Raw genomic sequence first — 17,464 nt, 5'->3', positions numbered from 1 at the left:
CATCATTGTCTTTATCAAGAAGAGCAGCCCTGTTTCATTCAGACAGTAATTTATCTAAACAGAGTTAGAACATCAAGTTACATAACTGACATAACACCCAGTTTAAACAAAGCTGTCCCTTCTCTCGCTGGTCAGGGGCCATCACAAAAGGCTTACACAAAGGGCTCTAACAGGACTCAAGTCAGTCAAGTGAATACAAATACTGTACATCTGTGTGTACAGTCGTGGCCAAAAGTTTTGAGAATGACACAAATATAAATGTTCAATGTCTGCTGCCTCAGTGTCTTTAGATATTTTTCAGATGTTACTATGGAATGCTGAAGTATAATTACAAGTATTTCATAAGTGTCAAAGGCTTTTATTGACAATTACATGTTGATGCAAAGAGTCAATATTTGCAGTGTTGACCCTTCTTTTTCAAGACCTCTGCAATCCGCCCTGGCATGCTGTCAATTAACTTCTGGGCCACATCCTGACTGATGGCAGCCCATTCTTGCATAATCAATGCTTGGAGTTTGTCAGAATTTGTGGGTTTTTGTTTGTCCACCCGCATCTTGAGGATTGACCACAAGTTCTCAATGGGATTAAGGTCTGGGGAGTTTCCTGGCCATGGACCCAAAATATCAATGTTTTGTTCCCCGAGCCACTTAGTTATCACTTTTGCCTTATGGCAAAGTACTCCATCATGCTGGAAAAGGCATTGTTCATCACCAAACTGTTCCTGGATGGTTGGGAGAAGTTGCTCTCGGTGGATGTGTTGGTACCATTCTTTATTCATGGCTGTGTTCTTAGGAAAAATTGTGAGTGAGCCCACTCCCTTGGCTGAGAAGCAACCTCACACATGAATGGTCTCAGGATGCTTTACTGTTGGCATGACACAGGACTGATGGTTGCGCTCACCTTGTCTTCTCCGGACAAGCTTTTTCCCAGGTGCCCCAAACAATCGGAAAGGGGATTCATCAGAGAAAATGACTTTACCCCAGTCCTCAGCAGTCCAATCCCTGTACCTTTCGCAGAATATCAGTCTGTCCCTGATGTTTTTCCTGGAGAGAAGTGGCTTCTTTGCTGCCCTTCTTGACACCAAGCCATCCGCCAAAAGTCTTCGTCTCACTGTGCGTGCAGATGCACTCACACCTGCTTGCTGCCATTCCTGAGCAAGCTCTGTACTGGTGGTGCCCCTATCCCGCAGCTGAATCAACTTTAGGAGACGGTCCTGGCGCTTGCTGGACTTTCTTGGGCGCCCTACAGCCTTCTTCACAACAATTGAACCTCTCCTTGATGATCCGATAAATGGTTGATTTAGCTGCAATCTTACTGGCAGCAATCTCCTTGCCTGTGAAGCCCTTTTTGTGCAATGCAATGATGACGGCACATTTCCTTGCAGGTAACCATGGTTGACAGAGGAAAAACAATGATTCCAAGCACCACCCTCCTTTTGAAGCTTCCAGTCTGTTATTTGAACTCAATCAGCATGACAGAGTGATCTCCAGCCTTGTCCTCGTCAACACTCACACCTGTGTTAACGTGAGAATCACTGACATGTCAGCTGGTCCTTTGTGGCAGGGCTGAAATGCAGTGGAAATGTTTTTGGGGGATTTAGTTCATTTGCATGGCAAAGAGGGACTTGGCAATTAATTGCAATTCCTCTGATCACTCTTCATAACATTCTGGAGTATATGCAAATTGCCATCATACAAACTGAGGCAGCAGACTTCTGTGAAAATGTATATTTGTGTCAAATCTCTAAACTTTTGGCCACGACTGTATATTGAAATGGTTAACTCCCATTATACATGATCCAGCCATCAAAGGTTGTCCATCCAGTTCAGAGGCTAATCTATGATTGATTTTTACATAACAGTTGGGTGGTGAAATGTGCCATGACAAGCAGAGCAGTATTTCAGGACCATTAAATGCCCACCAGAAACATCTACATACAAAAGGTAAATGTGGTACACGTCTACCTTTGGGCCAGAGCTGGTACTACTATATTGCAGATCAACAACGCTAATGATGGTGAAAGAAATGTAACATGAAATTACCCCCACACATTGACTCGGTACCGGTACCCCCTGTGTATAGCCTCATTTTATTGTTGCTCTTTTATTTTTCTTAACTGCATTGTTGGTTAAGGGCTTGTAAGAAACATTTCTCAGTCAGGTCTACACATGACAAATAATGTGATTACTCACTGTGTAAAGAGAACATCAGTTTCTAATGAACATACTGTACATAGTGAAAGGAGTAAGGAATGTAAACAATCTTTACATTAACATTTTCTATATAGTTTAAATGTCGACCTATAGCCTACTGTATCTGAGTGTCAATGTAGCAGTAACAAAGTATAGCTGGCAAGTTAGAAGTTAGGCAAGAAATGCGAGCAATGCCTACATGTGTTATGGAGGGTCACTCTTTTGGTTTTGAATAGAAAGTGAGAAGTAAAAATAGAAATATGAATTCCACAAAGAATGTGACTAGCTACTCTCAGCCCATAACAAACTCAACACTTTGAAAAGACTTTATTCTTTACAGTACATGAAAAGGCCTTCACTTATTTTTCATTATTCACACTTATTTTCCCACTAACACAATCAACAAGTAGCCTACTATCCAAACAGCGTTGTTCAGATCTCATTTCCTAGTACTGCTCTGATCTCTGTATACATGGCATTGTATGTATGTGAATCAGTAGATGTACAAGTACTATCTACTGCAAAAAAAATAAACTGCACTGTGAAATCAGCTTTGTACGATGCTCTAGAGTCTAGAGGCCAAATCATTTTAGCTGAAGTGTGTGTATAAAATGTAAGCAGCAGCACATGACATACAAGAATTTCACATTTTCCCCAAACAGCAAATCAAACATCTAGCTAATTGCTTGCCTTGAGCTAAAGTAAGCCTCACTATAAGGCTAGCAATCCAACCACGTAGGGATCATAACATCAGTGGATAGCTATTTTAAAGAGACGTTTGTTTCATTCAGATATCCCAGTGCACCTCAAGCCAAGATGCATCAAACTCAATCCCCAGATACATTGTGGGTACAGAGGAAGGCCAATGTGCCCAAACAAATTTAAAGACATTCAAAAAGGTTGTCACAGCATTTTCGCTTCATCAGAGAGGAAGAATATTTAAATCTAGGAGCTGTGTCCACAATTGCAGATGCAATACATCCAGGACAAGGTTTAATTAATCCACATTTCATAACCTAACTATAATTTAATCTGGGTCTGTGAAACTGGCCCATAAATGCCAAGCTGGTGTTTGAACCCTGATAACAGTAGTGCTGTATAGATTATACTGTTGAAACATTACTACTCATCTAGACAAGACATTCAGAGAATATAAAGGCCCAACAGTATTCCGTTAGAGCATGCAGTAAATTCTAGTACAGATCACAGTTAACACATAGAAAATAAATAACAAATGTCCTGGATTTCTGATTTGATTAATTGATTTGTGGCTGCCGCACCAGAGATATGTCAGTATGACATCACAGGATATTGACACAGGTCTGCAGTATAGACTTCCTACTTTTGTGTAAGAAACTAGTAATGGATGTTTGGTGGCCAGCACCAAATAGACCTATTTCTCAGTTATCTGTGCTCCATTCATCCCCGGTGATTGTGACATCACAGAGGAGGAAAATCAGAGGTCAAACTCTCTGTAGTCCAATGGTTGATAGGGTGTTTGTTACATCCTTTAACTGCATAGTGTTGTTGATTCATCATTTTGTAAAGTATGAAAATTTTTTAGAATATCACTTATATCCAGCTGGTAATAGCATTCAAATAAGCCATTTAAGACCACATGTGTCTTACAAGCTCCAATTGTATTTTTTTGCTCATTCATAGACGGAATAAATGACATATCCCTGACTCAATATACAGCGTGTCAGGATGTCGAAATTAAGAATCAAGTTTCGTTCAATAGGCATTCCAGTCAGAGCTTGATGCTATCTAGACTAACACAGGTATATTGAAGGGCTCAGTCAGTGTTCTGTGCTAGGTTAAAGCTAATAAAGAGTGTGGATAGGGTTATCAACTCAGACCAAACTCATTCCAGGTGATTATAAGCAACAGTGCTGTTGTGTGATACTGTGCGGTATATTACAGTACAGTGTATCAGTGAGGAAGAGGGAACCTGACTAGACCAAGTACTCATGTTCACATCAGTCAGTGCATGCTTGTCCCCTCCCCAGGGGCTGAGAGCGAGTGTGCTTAAGGTCACTTGAGTGTGCACTTGTGGAAGGGAGTGAGAGAGGAGTCATTTGTTTGTTTACCTCAGATGTGGGAGACCCCGGTCTTAGTGGGCCACCGTGTCAGCAGGCCTCTGTTCCGGCCCAGAACACACCTTATTAAACTAATCATGGTCTAACTTTAAGCCTGTATACACGGTGGCCCACCTCAGTAGTCACCCATCCCAGGTCTAGTTAGCGGTGGTGGCAGGCACGCTGACAGAGAGGGTCCTGCGGGTGGCGTTGGTGACCTGGCGCTGCTGGGACAGGAAGGACTGACCGGGGGGCACCATAGAGGTGGAGCGACCCCCCAGACGGGCCTCGATCGCCAACTTCTGGAAGCTCAGACTCTGGAGGGAGTGGAAGAGAGATATCATTTGTAAACTGTACATTCCTGTCATTTATTTTCAAAGGGAATATGAGGTCTACAATACAATGTGCGTCTATTCAGATTTCATGTTCTAACCTTGTTGTACCATGCTGTTACAATCAGCTTCTCCTCATACTCTCTCAGCTTTGCCTGCTCACACTCCCTCTACAAAGAGAGACAGAGACTATCAATACCAGAGGTCGAGAGTAAACTGAGATAAGTATTATAGATCCTCCTGGCTGAGGGTTAAGGAGAGACCAGGGGTTAAAGGTCAGCGTTACCTCCAGACTGAGGATCCTCTTGTCTCTGTCCATCAGCTGGTTCTTCAGAGCCTGGATCTCTGCTGTGGCTGGGTTCAGCTTGGGGTCCAACGCACGGATCACCTACAGCACCGAAACAGACCGAGGGGTTCACCAGATATCACGGGGGGGAGCAGAACCAAAGAGAGACATCTTTTTCCACACTTTTTGTCCAGCTGCTAGTTGGATAAGAGCGGAAGGAATGACAACTCACGTTGCGTGCCTTCTCCAGATACATCTTGTATCTCTCCTCCATGGCTCTCATATCATCATCCTTCTTCTTCAGAGCAGCCATCAGCTCCTCCAGTCTCAGAGCTAAAGAACAGACACAGATAACACTCACTGGGGCTCTCTGAAAACTATACTGCCAATGTTGTGGTATTGTTATGGTTGTGTTACAGTTGTACTCACAGGTCTGTGTGTTGTCTGGCTGCAGGTCCTCCAGCAGTTCTTTCTTCTTCATGATCTCATCCTGCGCCTCGTTCAGTTGCACCCTGGGTAATAAAACACCTTCGTTTATGCATCGATCTCTTAGGAGTAACATGGAGGTCTCACAAAGCGGTATGCACCATACTTACATATGAGCATCCAGTTTCCTCTTCAGGTGAGACTGAAAATATAGAGCAGTTGGAAGAGAACACAGCTACCGTTACCTTAGAGCTGCTACTGTACAGTATGCAGGGTTAATGTTTGACATAGCAGTATGTGTAAAATCTATACATGTACTGTCTAGTGTGTAACTCACATCATCAGTCTTGGCCCCGTGGCCCTGTAGGCTTTTCTGTAGATCCTCTACCTGCTGTTGCAGCTCAGTGACTCTCTCCCGGTTTAACCTGGAAGTACGTCACACATAGGAAGTAGAATACCATCAACTAGGAAGTAAAACATCCAAGACAGTACAAGTGAAAATGTGAGCCAGCTAGCGCCACCTACACACCTGTTCTCAGTGTCCAGTTCAGAGCGTGTTCGGTGTGCCTCCTCTAGCAGTGTCTGTAGTTCAGAGATCTTGTCATTCTCTGATCCCTCCTGCTGCACACGCAACATCTTATTCTCATGCTGGAGCCGGATAAACTTCTCCCTGTATGGACAAGGACACACAGTTAGTGCAGTCAGCGACTCACACACAAACACAATTATTAAATGATTACCTGTACTCTATAGGTAGGATTTCAGCAGCAAGGTTATCATGGCTTGGACTGCCAGCTGGCATCCCTGCCATCCCTGTGAAGAGTGAGAGATCAGATCAGTAACCATGTGTATCTGTAAGCCTCAGAGAGACACAGACCGTGTTGGAAAGCTTCAAAACTGTGATGTATCATCTGACTGATTTACAAATAACATTAATAGTAATTTATGAAGCAATGTGATTTGTAGATCAGTCAGTCTCAACTCCCCTTTAAAGTCAGCGGCAACGTCGAATGCGCCCACACCGTTTATCAAAGAAACCTTTACTTTCCAATCACACAGCACCAAACAGCCAGTCTACATTGTCAATGCGATGGTCCAATGAGCTACCTGCTTGTCGGAGCTGGTCTTGTTGAGCCTGGTTACAGCGTAGCTCCTCATTGGTCTCCTTCAGAGAGTCTCGCTCAATGATGATCTTCTGATGACATCAACATCAGGAGACAGAGAGGAGGAGATAAGCCAATAGCATTAGACTATTGCCTTGTCCAAAAACATTCCTTAGCTCCTTCCCCTCCTGTGTTTGCATATCAGAGGGACCAGGTAGGTTGCAGTAGAAAGTGTTGGGATCCAGTCCGTACCTCTTTCTCCTTCATCACAGCGTCGTATTTCTCCTCAAACTTCTTCATCTCGTAGGCCAGGTTATCTGCCCGCCGGGACTCCTCTGACAACTTCCGGTGCAGCTCCTGGACCTGGCAGGAAACAGGAAATAGCTTTAGTAAGCCCCCTGATTGGCTTTTAGTCCTTACAAAATGATATCTCCTCAGAGACGACTTGGTAGGTGAGGGCAAAAGCTTCAGAGTTCCGCCATGCTTTCCCCAACCCAGCGCTGTCAGGTCTATAATGCAAAAGGGAGTAGACAACTTCAGGAATGATCCTGTCTCCAGTATATTCTCAGGCATGTCTCACCTGTCTCTTGTATGTCTCTAGCTGTGCGCGGGCAGTGTTAGCCTTGCGTAGCTCCTCCTCCAGACTGACAGTGTTGTGCATGTAGGTCATGTTCTTCTCCTCCAGCAGTTTGACTTGTCTCCTCAGATCTCCCAGGTCCTCCAGTTTACGCCTGTATGTCTCCACTGACGCCTCCAGCTTCACAGCACGGTCTGAACAGCTCCTATACACAATACACACGACAGAGAATTTCATTTAATTCAATTTATAAAAAGAGAAATAAATAACAGGCACCGCGAAGGACCAAAACAAACACATTCTCACTGGTCTACCCTTGCTTCTAACTAACCACTTCCTGTCTCCCACTTATACACCAGTATTCAATCCACTCAATTGATGGGAGGGTCTTCTGATTAGCTTTTAGCCAATGCAGACAGCACAGACTACAGATAGGATTAAGAGAGAGATGGTGGAGTCATTACAGGTTGTCTTTTCACATCCATGCAGCACAACTGCAATAAAGACGACCTGGAATGCCACCAAACACACACACCTGAGGATGTCAAGTTCGTCTTTAAGTGCTCGTGACTCCTCGGCCAGGCTAGTAAGTTCGTCGTTACGATGCTGAACCTCGATCAGCTGCTTCTCCAACTCCTCACAGTGGATCCGGTAGTCATCCTTAGCTGCCTCTAACCTATACACACAGAGAGAGAGAGATATCTGTAAGCGCTGTGCTGAATTACTCTAAGCGTCGTCCCAGTGCAATGTGTTTTCACTGACACACACACACACACACCTGAAGTTCTCCTCCTGTAGTGTCTCTAGCTGTATCTGTAGCTGGCTGTGTTTCCGTCCGGAGGGCGTGCTTGGGTCATCAAACGTGTCCAGCTGATTGGCTCGGTCCGTCAGCACATCGTTCTCAGCTAATAGGCTGTTCCGCTCTTCCTGAAGGACCGTCACCTGACCAGGGTCAAACCAGGGTCAGAGGTGGGCTGTGTCTCAATCCCAAAATTAGTAGTGTCAACATAACTATCAAATCCACCATGTTTTACAGTCCATCCAATACAGTGGTACCACACAAATGTTCACATATGCATGCAGAATGATAAAGTTAATAGGTTGAACGGCTGGTTAGTTTACCTCCCTCACACGCACTCTCCCCCCTATGTTCATTAGTCATGGTTTATGCCAGAGACAATAGCTGGAAATAGTGTACACACACGGGTAAAGGGTCTGAATACTTATGTAAATGTGATATCAGTTTATTTGTAATACATTTGCAAAAATTAAGAAAGCGTTTGGCTTTGTCATTATGGGGTATTGTGTGTAGATTGATGAGGGGGGGAAAACTATTTAATCCATTTTAGAATAAGGCTGTAATGTAACAAAATGTGTAAAAAGTCAAGGGGTCTGAATACTTTACGAATGTACTGTAAATAGGCCCGTTTAAATTTTAGCTGTCCTGCCGTTCCAAATAGTGGAAACGTTTTTTTAAATTATTAGCAAAAATAAGTTGTCCGGTGTAGGCAGTCCGGTGTATTTACCTTTCCATTGTAGCAAGATCTTATCTATTTTTGCTAACTTTCTATTAAAATGTATTGTATTGATATAATTTATTTTGCGATATGAATACCGAATGTCCACTTCAGTCAGACCATTTTATTGGTAAACTACACAGTAATATAAAAGTTGTATTTTTTGTGATCCAATATGTAATATGTTAACTACACTTATCAAAGTTCGGTTGTAATCCAGAGAGGTTAGAGAAATGATCTAGATCCTCTGAGGTTGTGTAGGGATCTATATTGCAAATTTAAAAGAAAACATGAGTCGTCAGCGTACAATGACACTTGTTTTTAAGCCCTGGATTTCGAACCCCTTGATATTACTGTTGGATCTAGTATAATTAGTAGATATGCAGATAGTGGACAACCTTGTTTTACTCCTCTTGACAGTTTAATACTTTGAGAAGTAGCAATTATTTACTATTTTGCACCTGGGGTTACTACAGTATACATAACTTTAACCCATTGTATAAGAGATTCTCCAAAATGTAAGTAGTCTATACATTTATATATAAATTCTAGTCATACTTCAAAGTCCTTTTCAAAATCAGCTATGAAGACCAGGCCCGGTTTCTAGATTTTTCAGTGTTCTATTGTTTCCAATACTTGTCTTATTCTATTTCCCATGTTTTTTTTAAACTGTCTGATTAGGATTAATAATATCTGACAATACCTTTTTAATTCTAAGCGCAATACATTTTGCTAGAAGCTTGGCAACTACACTGAAGTGTAAGGGGCCTCCAATTTTTTATGTTGACTTGATCTTTAGATTTGCCACCTAATCATAGGATTACATATAGAATCCCTATTAATTTCAATAGGATCTCTGTGGGCCTAGTCGAAGATTTGTCGTTTAGTTTTAAAATGTATCACCTTTTATTGTTGCATAAACACATCCAGTCATGACGCTTTCATTCGATTGTCAAACAATCACTTCAAAAGGGCTCCTTTACTTGGCTACCCGTGCACGTTCATCTACTCCTAACACATTTCCAGCCATCAAACAGCGGTGAATGGAAAGAGACATCTTTTCATTAGGCCAGAATTTATGCATCCACTGTCTGCGTGTCGGCCACTGACCTCTGTGTTCTCATAGAACCACATCGCATTTGGAGCGTAGGCTATACCACCCGTTTTCAAGTCCATTCCCTAATTCGTCATGCCTCTGACATGTGGTAATGATTAATCATGGTGTAATAGCCTATAGATTTGACATTTGGTTTTCATTATTGTGATAGGCTCATGTTTTACTGGTATGGCGTACCCCCTCTATTTGTTTTGCCGAAATGCCGTATATTCTTACTTTCACACCTGGAGATACGTGTTAGTGACAGAGAGCAATAGAGGGTAGAGATGTTTTAGTCAGCCTCGGCAACCAACCGTTAGATGTGTTTAGTCCGCCATGACGACGAGCAGCCATGCAGCCATGTGGACTTACCTTTGTGTGTCCGTGAAGAGAGAAAGTGGTGATCTACTGTAACAACTCAATCTGTAGACACGAGACGATAGACCCATTCAACAGCATCAGTACCTTTACATGGACTTGACTTATGAACTTGACCTAATCAGTAACCCGCAGCATGGTTCTGTTCTGTCCTGTGTTTTCCCCAGCCAGGCAGAGCAGGATATGGCAGAGAGCAGGCAAAGGAAAAGCAGAGTGGCCCAGTCTGTAAAACCACAGCCCTTCTGCTACACCAGCCACAGACAATGGCCTCTGGCATCATAGCACATAAAACAGACCCAGATTATACTAGGGCTGGGAATTGCCAGGGACCTCACGATACAATATTATCCCAATACTTAGGTGTCAATACAATATGTATTGTGATTCTCACGATTCTATATGTATTGAGATTCGATAGTGCGTTTTGATGTTCCAAACATATTGCTCACTATATGTCTGCTGCAGAGACAAGCCAGGGAAATAAGTGCTGAAAACATGTTGGGTCACTATTTAAAAAGATGGAGAACAAGCTATAGGATAAAAAATACTGGAGTATTGGCGCAGGTACAGCCGACTAGCGCTGGCTAATACTACCTACAGTAGCAATAACAAAAAGAATATCGATAGGATATCATCCAAAATTAATATCATGTTTATCCTAGTTTATACTATACCAGGGTTGTGTGTGTGACAGCTAAATGGTGGTAAGTCTAATATCCACTCCAGTAACCTGGATGAAAGTCATTTAGTTGACTGTGTGCAACGAGCTTCTTCAATGCGTCGGTTAGGGGGCCTGTAGAAAGTGGGTTTGCGTATGTGTGTACCTGTACGTCGAGCTCATGACAGCGCTGGGCTAGTTCCTCCTTCTCTGACATCAGATCCGCCAGGTCCTCAAGAGCCTTCTTCAACTGAGACACACACACACACTTAACAATAGCTAGCTTCTCTACAGCCAGCCTACTTCAGCAGGTCCGGGGAGAGACGAGCAATATCACAGTACTAACAAGTCTAAGACAAGCGGTCAACTATGGAGAGACACGCAATCAACAACTATAATACAGACAACAGCATTCTATTAGATCCCTATAGCAAAGTGCATCTCCTCTCACCTCTTGTTCCAGGTTGTCCAGTGTCAACTATAGAGGGACATGCACAGTCAGCAACAACAATATATACACTGCTCAAAAAAATAAAGGGAACACTTAAGCAACACAATGTAACTCCAAGTCAATCACACTTCTGTGAAATCAAACTGTCCACTTAGGAAGCAACACTGATTGACAATAAATTTCACATGCTGTTGTGCAAATGGAATAGACAAAGGGTGGAAATTATAGGCAATTAGCAAGACACCCTCAATAAAGGAGTGGTTCTGCAGGTGGTGACCACAGACCACTTCTCAGTTCCTATGCTTCCTGGCTGATGTTTTGGTCACTTTTGAATGCTGGCGGTGCTCTCACTCTAGTGGTAGCATGAGACGGAGTCTACAACCCACACAAGTGGCTCAGGTAGTGCAGCTCATCCAGGATGGCACATCAATGCGAGCTGTGGCAAGGTTTGCTGTGTCTGTCAGCGTAGTGTCCAGAGCATGGAGGCCGTGGAGGAGGCCGTAGGAGGGCAACAACCCAGCAGCAGGACCGCTACCTCCGCCTTTGTGCAAGGAGGAGCACTGCCAGAGCCCTGCAAAATGACCTCCAGCAGGCCACAAATGTGCATGTGTCTGCTCAAACGGTCAGAAACAGACTCCTTGAGGGTGGTATGAGGGCCCGACGTCCACAGGTGGGGGTTGTGCTTACAGCCCAACACCGTGCAGGACGTTTGGCATTTGCCAGAGAACACCAAGATTGGCAAATTCGCCACTGGCGCCCTGTGCTCTTCACAGATGAAAGCAGGTTCACACTGAGCACATGAGACAGACGTGACAGAGTCTGGAGACGCCGTGGAGAACGTTCTGCTGCCTGCAACATCCTCCAGCATGACTGGTTTGGCGGTGGGTCAGTCATGGTGTGGGGTGGCATTTCTTTGTGGGGGCCGCACAGCCCTCCATGTGCTCGCCAGAGGTAGCCTGACTGCCATTAGGTACCGAGATGAGATCCTCAGACCCCTTGTGAGACCATATGCTGGTGCGATTGGCCCTGGGTTCCTCCTAATGCAAGACAATGCTAGACCTCATGTGGCTGGAGTGTGTCAGCAGTTCCTGCAAGAGGAAGGCAATGATGCTATGGACTGGCCCGCCCGTTCCCCAGACCTGAATCCAATTGAGCACATCTGGGACATCATGTCTGGCTCCATCCACCAACAGACTGTCCAGGAGTTGGCAGATGCTTTAGGTCTGGGAGGAGATCCCTCAGGAGACCATCCGCCACCTCATCAGGAGCATGCCCAGGCGTTGTAGGGAGGTCATACAGGCACGTGGAGGCCACACACACTACTGAGCCTCATTTTGACTTGTTTTAAGGACATTACATCAAAGTTGGATCAGCCTGTAGTGTGGTTTTCCACTTCAATTTTGAGTGTGACTCCAAATCCAGACCTCCATGGGTTGATAAATTTGATTTACATTCATCGTTTTTGTGTGATTTTGTTGTCAGCACATTCAACTATGTAAAGAAAAAAGTATTTAATAAGAATATTTCATTCATTCAGATCTAGGATGTGTTATTTTAGTGTTCCCTTTATTTTTTTGAGCAGTGTATATAGATTATTAGAGGCCTAACACAGCGGATCTCCTCCTCTCACCTGTGATTCTACATCCCCCGGTAGCTCTGCTCCAAACTGGGCCATGTTCTCTTTACTCATCAGCTGACAAAGAGAGACATGGTACAGGTTTGGTTAGAGACAACTACAGTCCTACTCATTCACACAACAGGTGGTCTAGCATTACTTTCTCTCTAAAGCCAAAGAGAAGTCATGGAGGTACTTTAACAAAGTCACAGTATTGGTAACTGTATTTTTTAACACTTATAGGCAATTCTGAGATCCTACCGTACATGTCACACTATTTAAAATCAATCAGAGATAATGGCCCTGGTCAGGCCAAGCCTCACCTCCTGAATGGCTGTCATCACCACATGCTGTACGGACTCCTCCAGAGTCATGATGACCTGGATGTACTCTGGAGGGGGAGAGCGAGAGAGAGAGGATGGAGGGAAGATGGAGAAAAAGAGGTGTGTGGGGGGGGGGGGGAATTACACACACACAGTTTCTGTTTTGGGTGCCAGTCTGTTTCAGATTTAGCCAACTCCTTTGTCATTGTCTTGGCAAGACAACAATATAGTGTTGTTGAATCGTTCTAGCTCAGCCTCTGGGACTGGACTGCACCCTGTGTGTGTGTGTGTGTGTGTGTGCATGTGTGTGTGGGCGCTACCTTGTTTGCGTTCACATTTGACAGCACAGCCCAGTATGAGCTGCAGCAGTCGTCCAAGTTCTACAGGGTCTGAGTGTTCTGCCACCTTTACCAGGTCTGGCAATGGAAACTCCTGGATCTGCTGGCTCAGGGCCTAGTGACATAGACAGAGAATATAATAGCTCTAACCAGACACAAAGGGTTATAACCTGAACCAGGTCTGGCAGGAGGAAGTCAGTTCTTCTTGCTCAGGACCAATTGACATAGAGAATAGAACATCTATTGTGAGGCTGCCATGGTAATAACCGTTCATAACCAAACTGGGGAAGTCTTGAGATCTGCTGGGCTACGACCTAGTGCCATAGACAGAATACAACAGTTATAACTCAACATGTATCTACCTACCTCATTGTAGTAATCCACCATCATCTGAAGGATCTTCTTCAGGTTGTTCATCTGGAGAAAGAAGTCACAAAGTGTTCACTCTAGAAAAACAAAGTGTACACCTCAAAGAATTTCTGAGTGAGTCTTTTCTGGTGTGAGGATGATAGCACTGAAAGGCTAATGGCTGGCTAAAATGCTAACAGGGCCAGCAGAGAGCAGTCACTCTGGGTTTTTGGTCAGTAAGGCAGGGAAGGAATGGAGGAAGGGACTTGGCGAGGGAGGATAGTAAAGGAAATTAGGAATGGAAGTCAGAGAGGAAGAAAGAGAGAAAATGGAAGGGCAGAAAGAGGTCAGTATGGAGTTCAGTACTTTGAGTCTCCAGTTATCCCCAACATCTTCTTTAATGCGACCGAGCCAACTTTTACTGAACCACGCTGGATCTCTGCAAAGCACAACACACATGCATAAGCATTGGATTCTACAAGCCACTCGTTCACCATACGGGGCTTATTGGAGGTGTCATTTGTGACAGACTTGTAAAATCGTGCTTTAAACAATGTACAGTTGTTGATTACTAGGCATACAAATACGATCCTTTCTTGGTACATTTGATACGAGTTGTGAACAACTCTTAGCAGAATGCATTGCTCGACTGCCATGAGAGCGATAAGCAAAATATCGTTCAAACTGCAGCACCCCAAACGAGTCGTTCTCGAGTTCGTTGAGCAGAGGCTGTGTATGTTTTGGTTCTACAAAGCTGTGTCCATCATAACATTCAATAATCAATTAATTGCATTCATTATTTCATCTTGCGATCAATTAGCAGTTCTAAACATGTCTATTTTTTCTCTATGCTGCCAGCAGCATGATCCATTTTGCCTGCACGCATATGACAGACAGTAGTTGGTCAGAGCACATCTCAAGAGTCACCGGAGGGGCGCGTATTAATGTGTCATCTGTCAGAGAAAACACATAGGAAGACGTTTAGATTAATTCAGTGTGCGTTACTCACATCTGATGCAAGGCCTGAGACATGGCGACGCCAGTGGTGAGCTCCGCTACAGCTGTACATGGTGACCCAGTGTTAAAGGTCTGGAGCTGAGACGAGATGGATTCAAACAAAGATTATGACATAGATTAGAGTACAGACAGGGGGGAGACACTGGGACATAAATGAGACAGAGGAGGAGGCACTGAAATCCATCTCCACTTGCATTGATCATACAGCAAACTGTCATGAACCATCAAAAACAGCATTTCATGGGCGTGCACATGTAACAGAGTAGACCTACCTAACACATAAGCCCAATTGTCATCCTCAATCCATGAGGATTTCCTCTTGCTTTAATGGTTAAGACATTGGGTTGCCATATGAGGTCAGAAAGAGAGGTGTGTGTGTGTGTGTGTGTGCATGAGTATGGTCACTGTGAGAGAGACAGCCCCAGAGAGACATGCTTCAGTACTCTAGTCTAGGCCCTACTCTGCTATGATGGACTTGTGAATAAGTCATCCTACAGGACTGTGTCTCCATGGTGTCTGGTGAGCACTCACTACAAACCTGCCACACCAAGTACTGCAATCAAGGCTTTGTACCTCCAATACAATATAGATACTGCCTTCCCAGTCCTGTGCCCTCAACCTATACTTTAGCATCCACTGGTAAACTGTAGTGCTCCCCACCACTCAATGGCTGCATTTACACAGGAAGCCCATTCTGATTCTGAGTAGTGGGAAAAGTTCAGAATTGGGCTGTCTGTGTAAACTAAGTCAACATGGTTATTCATTCACTGACAGTGTGTGTACTGTACTGGTTATACCCTTGCAGCATTCAGGAAAATCATGCATCTTAAGTGTCTTTGTTGTCCCCTCTCTTTCATTTACATTCACACTCAATTTCAGTCACAGAAGATTTGAAAACAATGGTGGGTGAATGCCCAACAGAAAGGAGCTTTCATTTGGCAAGATCTCTCAGGTAGCTGCAGATAAAGGGGAGAATAGCCAAAAACGAGATGAAGCCACTTCAGTTTATTGGAATGCAGCCTTAGTCCTATTTTGTCCCCCATTGACACTGGAGGAGGGAAAGCTCCACTACAGGAGAGAAACATGCTGTAACACTTGGCACACTATCTAATCTCACCTAATAGCCTAACTGATTTCAACTCAAATTTACATTATCTCAAATGTTACAAAATTATTGCAACCCATGTAAGGATTAAGGTTGCACAAAAAAAACTGTATTCTACAGGTGCGACAATTCACATTAGGCGTTTAGGATCAACCCAAATGAAAGTTACATTATTACTGATTTGCCAGTGGCCTATAATCGAAGGAGCAACATTCCACAAATATCTAGCAGTTAATGAGATTAGCTCCCTAAATCGGATGAGGATCAACTGAATTCAGGGATAATGTTGTCTTTCGTTGTGTCGAAGAACTAAAGACAAAACTGGAAACGAGGTAAAACTCATTTTGTGCAATGTAGTTTCAGATAAAATACCCACCCAGCGCATAGCTGATTTAACTCAACTCCACGATTTATGATGGGAGTTGATCTACGAATAGCGTGGGAGGCATGGAGCTCAAACCTTGAGTTAAGTTTTTTTTTTAACAACACAACTAATGATTTCAGCACGCAACGAATAGTCCGCAATTAAACAGAACAATGTAGTGTGTAATTACAGGCCCTTCTTTGGGTACTGAAATCAGTGGCCTATTTTTTAAATACAAACTTCGGAGCTCCAGTCCACCCACTAGTCGCCGCTCAACTCCATCATTAATCGTTTATTTTAATCGGCTAATCTGCGTATATACTCTATACAGGCTATTCTTACAGCCTAGCTGACGACAATGGTTTATCAATACGCGAACATTAGGCTAATGTAGGCCGAAATTATTATAAATAGGAGAGAACAGGTGTATTTCCAAGCGTGGCCATTTCCTGATTGCTCTAGTCCTGACACTAATGTACCTGCCACAGGTAAATTATACCGTCATCGATAAACACAGTAAAATGATTCATGCAATCAGACGCTTTAAAGCGCTCTCGCATTGAACAGCGGACATCGCAGACAGCACTTACCCAAATAATAAGGCTCTCACACAACACCGCTTTGTCCGTCTCCATTTCTCCCCGTCAGGTTTGGCCAGATATGTCCGATGCACCTGCCATCAACAACAAACACCGTTCCCCTTCCCTCTGCATTTGACCTCACCTGCGGGGGGTTGCATCTCTAGCGTTAACTGCGTAATAGGGATATGTTTCCTGCTCACTGCGCTGTAAAAGCACCGTAAATTCATACGTGAATAACTGCCTCGCGCTTTGACGTTGCGCGGTTGAGACTGATGGGGATTGGCGCGATAAAGAGCACAAGAACTAGGAATAAAACACAAATGGTGTCTTCTGACTGGAACAGACAGACCAATCAGATTGACTATCTGACTGACTGACTGGGTCTGTGTGGAGCCAATCACAGAGCGGAATCAAGGGTTTGCGGAACGCCTCAAAAATCTGAGCTGGATTTCATTCTAAAACCTTGCTCCCTTTTCTCGGTATTTTCGCAATTTATCATCACCGATATTGAAATAGTGATAATTAGGGTACTTGGTGGATATTTAAATCACAAGGGTAATATACCTTTACCACATTGCTTACCTATCCAATCAAGTAAGATTCGCTAAGAAAATCAGAAAGTACAGCAAGGAACCCAGCCTGTGTGTGGGATGCTGTGTGTATGTTAGTGACTGGTTAG

General features: G+C 43.8%; 1 protein-coding gene across 1 annotated transcript; it reads right to left on the bottom strand.

The window, feature by feature from the left end:
• Nucleotides 1-2,504: 2,504 nt before the first annotated feature.
• Nucleotides 2,505-17,079, bottom strand: hook1 (hook microtubule-tethering protein 1). Its single transcript, XM_055861076.1, has 22 exons — nucleotides 16,795-17,079; nucleotides 14,728-14,813; nucleotides 14,085-14,157; nucleotides 13,737-13,787; nucleotides 13,353-13,485; nucleotides 13,033-13,100; nucleotides 12,725-12,787; nucleotides 10,810-10,893; nucleotides 7,773-7,936; nucleotides 7,530-7,670; nucleotides 6,998-7,199; nucleotides 6,670-6,780; nucleotides 6,422-6,509; nucleotides 6,055-6,127; nucleotides 5,844-5,984; nucleotides 5,652-5,739; nucleotides 5,485-5,516; nucleotides 5,318-5,400; nucleotides 5,121-5,221; nucleotides 4,889-4,990; nucleotides 4,704-4,772; nucleotides 2,505-4,587 (listed from the first exon to the last, which is right to left on the bottom strand). The coding sequence occupies exons 1-22, from the start codon at nucleotides 16,837-16,839 to the stop codon at nucleotides 4,429-4,431; spliced, it is 2,157 nt and encodes a 718-aa protein (XP_055717051.1). The 5' UTR covers nucleotides 16,840-17,079; the 3' UTR covers nucleotides 2,505-4,428.
• Between the last annotated feature and the right edge of the window lie 385 nt (nucleotides 17,080-17,464).

The sequence above is a fragment of the Salvelinus fontinalis genome, chromosome 14 (assembly GCF_029448725.1).
Source record: "Salvelinus fontinalis isolate EN_2023a chromosome 14, ASM2944872v1, whole genome shotgun sequence".
Taxonomy (NCBI): domain Eukaryota; kingdom Metazoa; phylum Chordata; class Actinopteri; order Salmoniformes; family Salmonidae; genus Salvelinus; species Salvelinus fontinalis.
The sequence above is the reverse complement of the archived record's forward strand: the minus strand, read 5'-3'. Positions and strand labels throughout refer to the sequence as shown.

Bases quoted from the DNA above. Each gene is read 5' to 3' on its own strand.
- hook1 (XM_055861076.1), bottom strand. From the start codon at position 16,839: ATGGAGACGGACAAAGCGGTGTTGTGTGAGAGCCTTATTATTTGG. The intron at 7,200-7,529 runs GTGTGTGTGTTT...TATTGTGTATAG, and splicing joins GACGAACTTGACATCCTCAG to GAGCTGTTCAGACCGTGCTG. The intron at 5,222-5,317 runs GTGAGTACAACT...TCTGTTCTTTAG, and splicing joins GCCAGACAACACACAGACCT to CTCTGAGACTGGAGGAGCTG.